This window comes from Mus pahari, chromosome 14 (genome assembly GCF_900095145.1).
Source record: "Mus pahari chromosome 14, PAHARI_EIJ_v1.1, whole genome shotgun sequence".
In the NCBI taxonomy this organism is placed as follows: domain Eukaryota; kingdom Metazoa; phylum Chordata; class Mammalia; order Rodentia; family Muridae; genus Mus; species Mus pahari.
Genome location: NC_034603.1, coordinates 29747562 through 29755095, shown reverse-complemented (window position 1 = coordinate 29755095; position 7534 = coordinate 29747562). Strand labels below are relative to the sequence as shown.

Here is a 7534-nt window from a genome sequence, read left to right as displayed (position 1 = left end):
TCAGGAGCCACCATCTTGAGTTTAGATCAGCCTGCTGACTCCAGAGGCAAGCCTGTCCCTCAGGGAGATGTCTTTAGAGGCGAGGCAGCCATCCTACTGCTCCACGCTCAAGTAAATGAAATATAGGTGACGCTAAACGGGGCATTGGCATCTCACCCAGACCTTTGCCCTTTCTCTCCCAACCCACTCAGAGTTTAAGAAGGGTTCCTTTCCTCTGCCCGCCCTCCTCCCAGAACACCCCAGTCCCTGCCCTCTGGGATTCACCTGCCACTGCAGAGCAAAGGGGGACCTCCCTGTGCTTTGAAGCAGTCCCTGGGCACGAGGCCACATTGTGGGCTGTAGATGTCAGTTTCTCATTTGGCTTAATGATCAATTAATTCCACTCAGAAAGCCCTTCATCACCTCACTTCTCCTCAGCCCCCGGGCTTGGCGCGGTGCTTGCTGCAGGATGGCTGGAAACTCCACTGGGGATGTCCATGTTCCAGGATCCCAGCTGAGCGTCACGGACATCATTGTCATCGCTGTCTATTTTGCCTTGAATGTGGCCGTGGGCATATGGGTAAGAACCTGCAGTGGCCCACTGGGCTCTCAGGCAGAACTGGGGCCAGCACATTCCTGAGTGTCTGTATGGGCTTTATTTGGTGGTCTGCTGCCTGAACACTAGGATTATGGTGAGTCCCTAGCTGTGCCCAGAATCCAGAAGTGGGAGGATGTTCGAGGATTGGAAACTGCTGATAGTCCTACCCTGCTCAGTAGCTGCAGAGCTCAGTTTCTCTCTGGAGAACACAGACAGGCTATTCAAGCCAGCAGAAGATCCACGGACAACAAACACCCTGTGGTGTAGTTGTCACGCCCTCCCCTGGGTCCCATCTACCCCACGCCCAACCTCCGGGAGGGTCAGGCTTGCACGTAGATAAAAAGTCAAAGCAATGGGGGTTCAACTTACCCAGGGGTCCACAGACTGGGAATGGGCCCCCCGTGGGCCCCTTTTGCTGTCATCTCAATGCCAGTCTTTAGGGTGCTCCTAAATGGGAGGCAGTGCAGCAAACCAGCCTCGTCCACCTCACTGCACCATGTTTAGGACAGTTCCCTGCCTCAGCCTTGGAACCCTGAGGTTCTCCATAGGAGAGCCATTATCCCTTTCTTTCCTCCTATAAATCCTGTTCCAAGATAAGAGCCTGGGAAATGGGAGAGCAGACATGTTCACTTAGTATTGTAGGGCAAGGACTGTACCTACTTCACAGGATGAGATCTACCAAAGAGACCGGGTGAAGACAGGACCCTGTTGCCACCGTTGAATCTATAGCAGTGGTAGTACCAGTAGGACTGTAGTGGCTAGTGGTATGGACATAGTGTTGATGCTGGTGGTGGTGGTGGTGGTGGTGGTGGTGGTGGTGGCAGCGGTGGTGGCAGTGGTGGCGACGGCGGCTGCGGCGGCACTGATACAATTAATTATGTGATCGAATGCTAGATGACTTATGGCCATCAGCAGAACTGGGTTCTCCTCTTACCCCAGCTCTGCTCCTTTTGTTTTGTTTTGTTTTGTTTTTTTTTGTTTTTGTTTTTGTTTTTTTTTTTGTACTTTTCAGATTCTGCTTTGGTTTGGTTTTATTTGAATTTTTATTTGATTTTTATGTGAGTGGGTGTTACGTCTGCGTGTATGTCTGTGCACCGTGTGCATACCTGCTTGGTGTCCAAAGAGGCCAGAAGAGCGTCAGATCCTCTAGAACTGGAGTTATAGATGCTCGTGAGCTGATACGTAGATGCTAGAGATTGAATCCAGATCTTTGGAACGAGCAGTCCATGCTCTTAACCACTGAGCCCCATGGTGTGTGTGTGTGTGTGTGTGTGTGTGTGTGTGTGTGTGTGTGGTGTGAATGCATGTGCATGCAGTGTGTGTGGTGCATGAGTATGTTTGTGTGTGGCGTGTGTAGAGTGGTGTGTGAGTGTGTGTTTGTGTCTGTGTGTGTATTTTACAAAGTGATATTTAACAGCCCGGTCTTTGATGGCACTTACCAACCACATGCTCTAACCCTCTGTCGTATTTTACTAATTCTCATAATACCTCTAATTTTCTTATCAATAACATACCTTCTATAACCTTCTATATTATCAATATACTAAATTATATGGACAGGCCATGTCCATATATGACAGGGAGCTTGTGCTCTCTCTGTCCACTGCTGGGATGTTCCTGGTGCCTCTCCTCCTGTCAGGCCTCCCTATTTCCTGAGACACAGAGCTGAAATGAGGCTGATTTGTAACCCATCATGGCCTGTTAGTATTCCAGTGAGCTGCCAATTTCTTACTCCAAATCAAAGGCTAAAAATGATTGAGCTCCATGGGGAAGACTATAGACACATGGAACTGCTTCTGACTGAGAGCCAGTGTGACTCCAGTGAGCTGAGGCATGCAGGGAAAACAGCCTCTTTCTGGCCAGATCAAGCCTTGCCTTGAGCCAGCAAAGCCCACCTCCTGCAGAGCCACTTGCAGCCCCTAGCAGCCACCCTCAGCAGCCTTCTAGGGACAGGCTGGAAGACAGCTCAGTAGGTAAAGCACATGAGGGCCTGGGTTCAAACACTCAGAACTCAGTCTAGCAGGGGTAGTGCACACCTTTGAGATCAGCACTCTGGAAACAGAGGCAGGCAGATCTCTTGAGTTCAAGGCCAGCCTGGTCTACAAAGTGAGTTCCAGGACAGCCAGGGCTACACAGAGAAACCGTGTCTCAAAAACAAAACAAAACAAACAAACAACAAAAACCAGAACCTGTTCAACCCATGCACCCAGGAGACCAGTGTTTCCATGGCAAGGAGATGGGAGGCAGGTAGGAGAGTCCCAGAAGTCCACAGTCCTGCCAGCTTCTGGTATGTTCAATGCTGAACAGCAAGAGATCCTGTCTCAAATAAAGTGGGAGATGAGAGCTGACACCAGGCCTTATCGTCTGACCTACACACACACACACACACACACACACACACACAAAATGAGAGGCATGTGACCAGGAAGATGCAGCAGCAGATCTGAATGATGAGTTTGGACCACATGTTCCAAGAAATGATAACTGTACAGGATTCTGATGCTGGAGGTTTGATGCAAGGGGGGGGGGGGACTGTTACAGAAACAAGTGACAAAGACGACTAGTTTAGAGTACACTCAGTCCCACAGGCCAGGCTGAGTCAAATGGTGTCAATCATAGGGCTAGAAAGAAGGCCCAGAGGTTAAGCGCACTTGCTGCTCTTCCATGAGACCTGGGTTCAACTCCCAGTCACATGGTGGATCACAACCTGACACCATCTTCTGGTTTCTGACAGCCCCAGACATGCACATGGTGCAAGTCACACATGCAGGCAAAACACCCACACGCATACAATAAAAATAGAAATTCTAAAAAACAAGGTGGAGACAGTCACACTGAAGTTCCACTTCCCCAGTGTGAAAGCAGCTTCTTCCACGCCGCTCCAAAGTGTCAGAAGGAAGAGCCTCTGCTGCCCGTGAAACAGGCCTGTTTCCATCTGAATGGGAAATACAGTTTCCCCTGCCTTGTTCCTTACACCGAAAACCTAAAGGAACCCAAGGTCCCTGCCTCGAAAGGACAGTCACTTTGGAGTTGACAATTTAGAGGTTCTTTTGCCTTTTTTTTTTTTTTTAACCATCTGTAAAACCAACCCCTCTTGCTTGACCAATAGGAATTCTGCCTTAGGAAAGCAATACAGCCCAACTCTGAAACAGGAAATGAACTGGAGGCAGGTTAACTGTGTATCTTTTCCTGACTGAATAATATTCCATTGTGTGGATGTGTGTGTGTGTGTGTACATGTTTTCTCTTTGTGGGTCACATGCATTGCAATGCTCAGAGTACAGAGGAGCTGTCAGGCATTTGCCGGAGGCAGAAGCATCTTCCATTCAATGCAGTTTCTGCCTTTTGCTCTTTTTTTGCAGTCGGCTTGTCGAGCCAACAAGAACACAGTGAGCGGCTACTTCCTGGCAGGCCGGGACATGACTTGGTGGCCGGTGAGTTCACCCACCTTCTAGCCTTTCCTTTGTCCATGGGCTGACTTCATCAGGATCTGCTTCCCCCAAGGTCTCTTTATGTGCCTCAATCAAGGTCCCTGTCTAACACCACCAGCACAGTGGGATAACCCTGGGCTGGAAGAGACCCCCGAGTTGCCTGTGTAGGGACAAACTGCTCTAAGTTCTGTAAAGGGGTTTGGAGTCTGAAAAACTCTGGGGCTTTTTGTTTGTTTGTGTTTTTGTTTTTGGCCTTGTGGCTTACCTATGGGTACCCCAACTTGTACACCTGAGCCTGGGATCCTTATATGTGAACAGGGCGTGCCCCCCCCCTTTAGACCTGCCAGGTTGGAGGAGGTGTTTCTGGTCCGGGTGGAGCTGATGTAATGGGCTCACAGTGATCACTTTTTCTCCCCCTCCCCCCCTGCAGATTGGAGCCTCACTCTTTGCAAGCAGTGAGGGCTCTGGCCTCTTCGTAGGATTGGCGGGCTCGGGCGCTGCTGGAGGCCTGGCTGTGGCAGGCTTTGAGTGGAATGTGAGCCTTGGAGAATGGGCACAACCTGTGGGAGGGCTGAGGTAGAGGGTACGGCTCCGCTCACTGGCCCCTGGACGAAGGGACTCCCAGCAGTGTGCATCAGCCAGGGTCTGCCAGACTGTAGCACGCAGTGTGCCAAGTGTGCCACAGCTAGCTGGTCTGTAGATACAGAAGGCCCGGCAGCCCGGCGGTCCAGAGACATCTGTCCGCAAGAAGCTTTCAGCGTCTCACAGCAAAGCAGGAGGGGCGGGGGTAACCTCAGCTCTGCTCAGCTCTGCCACATCTGGTTGTGTGCCAGCGCAGAGCTATTGAGAGCTGAACCCACAACCCTCCCATGCCTCTGTCCTCACAGGCCACATATGTGCTTTTGGCGTTGGCGTGGGTGTTTGTACCCATCTACATATCTTCAGAGGTGAGTCTCTTCCTGGGGCCATGGCAGAGGCTTGACCCTCACCAAGTCGGGAGGGACAGGACCTCTGGATGGGGCCGGCCCTCCCGATGATACTCACCTTGTTCCTCTTCTCTTTTGCCTCCGCAGATCGTCACCTTGCCTGAATACATTCAGAAGCGCTTTGGTGGCCAGCGCATCCGCACTTACTTATCGGTCCTGTCCCTGATGCTGTCTGTCTTCACCAAGATATCGGTGAGTTGCCCCCACCCCCACCCCTACCCAGCCTGCTTCTGTGTGAAAACTGTCAGGATCTGCGGGAGCCCAGCATGGGAGGGGCCTTAGAGACTAGCTCATCCAGCAACGTGTGAGTGCACCAGCTAGAGAAACCGAGAGCCAGGGAGAGAGGTAGAACGATAGCTGAGCTCTTCAAAGTGAGCCACATCTGACCACTAGAGGGAGCCAAAGGCCTCATGATGCCTGCCAGTCTCATGCTCTAAGTCTAACTGGGCCTCCTACCTGCCTACAGCTTTCTCTTAGGACCTGGCCCTGAGGGATCAGAAGCAGGAAGCTCACCTCCAATCTTAAAGTGGGAGCTCAGGGCCTGTCTGGTCCAAGCACCTGGATTTACAGATAGGGAACCTGGGGTTGTGCGGGAAGGTCGGTGGACTTTGGGGGAGGCCCCATAGTTGTGGCAGTTCCTCAGGGATCAGCAGCAGGCTCCTGAGCGGAGCTGGAGCCTGAGTCAGACACACACTGAGGGAGCCTGCCCAGCCTCATCCTCTGCCTCCTGTGGAGGTCAGGACCTGGGGAGGTGGGTGCTGACTGTTTGCAACAGCATCAGCAACAGCATACATACCACAGCCTTTCCTAGATGTTCCCAGAGAACATGATAGCTCCCTCTCTGTGGAGATTCCAATCTGGAGGGGCCTGGCCTTGAGTCGAACTGTCCCTCTCCTGTTCTTCCTCTTACTCATACCCCTTCCCCACCAACCCTACCTCCCGGAAGCCAGGCAGAGTGGAGAAAGCCTGCTTCTGGCCTGTCCAGGGCCCGCTCTCCAGTAGGAGGTGGATGGATACACAAGACAGGCGAGCTGGGTCTCAAATGAGGAAGATATGGGACTGGGCCTCAATGAAGAGGATGTGATGGTCAGGGGAGTGCCAAGGAAAGAGAGAGGGGGGCCTCATAAGAGGTGTCTGGGGACCGTTACTAAGGACACTTTCAGGACGGGAACTTCTGAGGAGAAGCTAGGTCAGCCACGAGAAGTGGTGGGGACTGGGGCACACTTGTAAACATGTTCTAACATCCACAAAACCAGCCAACTGCCACATCTGCCTCTGGGACAGACAAACTGCTCTGCAGGGCAGCGGTGGGACAGGAGACTGCAGCCTTAGGCTATGAGAGGTCAGAGAGCCCCAGAACTGGCGGGTTATCAGCTGGGGCTAGCCAGGGCCAACTTTGCAGAATCTCTCAGCTGAGCTGGGGATGAAGGAACGAGGAAATGGGCCGAGTCAGGGGTGGTTCCTTTCCCATCTAAGACCTTACACTGGGAGGCTTCAAGTGGGCCACTGGGCAGGACTTCAGAGGGCAGAGGGACGCTCAGTGCATAGGAGGGGCCTTGAGGCAGGCTCATCTGCCAGCTGCGGAGTCCTTCACAAAGGTTATGGTGGCCAGGCCAAGGTCAGCTAAGATCTCTGTCAGAACCACAACGACTAGGATGTGGCTTCAGACTCTGCCTTGTGGGTGACTCCGAGTTACCAGCTGTAAATGGGGAGCAGTCACGTCAAGGTCCTGCCTCAGCACCAGGCGGCTGCCGCTGAGGCTGAGGAGAAGCGGGAGGAGGCACACTAATTGCTGCGCTTGGTTTGGGAGAGGCTGGGCCCGCCCTGGGTCTTGGCTTCGGAGTGGAGCTATTTGAAGTGCGTGGGCCACACTAGGCCCAGACACAGAGCCCAGGAACGCCCTGCCTGTCTGTACAGCCCGTCCAAGCAGAGGTCACAGGGCCCTCCTGCTGCTGTTATTCAAACTGGAGCTCCAGCACGCAGACCTACATGGCAGGTGTGGAAAATCACAACCCCAGCTCAAAGCCAAGAGTCTGTATGCGGCTCCGTCGCGGTGGGGCTCTGGGCCAGTCATTTAACCTCTGGAAAGTAGGGACGTGAAGCATGACACTACCCGCCCCTCAGTCTAGGCGAGCCATGGCCCACAGGTGATCCATCACACTGCTCCTGCTGCCTCACTGGCCTCTCTCTCCCTCTCCCCTAGAGTTGCACACTGCGCATCAGCCAACTTGGCCTCCGCGCACTTCCATAAGCACCAGCGTCTCAGGGCTCTGCAGTCGCTCTTCTCTGGGGATGCATGCTCTACTGCCACCTCCCTGGATTCTCAAATCTCTCCTGCTGCCCCTTTCTCCACAGGTCCAACCCCCTTACTTTCTCTCCCTCTTCCTTCCTTCCTCCCTCCCTCCCTTCCTTCCTTCCATTGACGTTTTTCTGGGACTATGAAAGTCACAGGTGCCGGGCGTGGTGGCGCACGCCTTTAATCCCAGCACTTGGGAGGCAGAGGCAGGTGGATTTCTGAGTTCGAGGCCAGCCTGGTCTACA

At 53.0% G+C, this 7534-nt stretch overlaps 1 protein-coding gene across 1 annotated transcript in view; it reads left to right on the top strand.

The window, feature by feature from the left end:
- The first annotated feature begins 282 nt into the window (after positions 1–282).
- Positions 283–7534, top strand: part of Slc5a10 (solute carrier family 5 member 10) — a 47627-nt gene continuing 40375 nt past the window's right edge. Inside the window, exons 1-5 of the mRNA XM_021211954.2 lie at positions 283–559; positions 3939–4010; positions 4438–4542; positions 4895–4954; positions 5081–5185. Coding sequence (XP_021067613.1) covers positions 449–559; positions 3939–4010; positions 4438–4542; positions 4895–4954; positions 5081–5185 — 453 coding nt within the window. The 5' untranslated portion in view covers positions 283–448. The remainder of the gene's footprint in view (positions 560–3938; positions 4011–4437; positions 4543–4894; positions 4955–5080; positions 5186–7534) is intronic.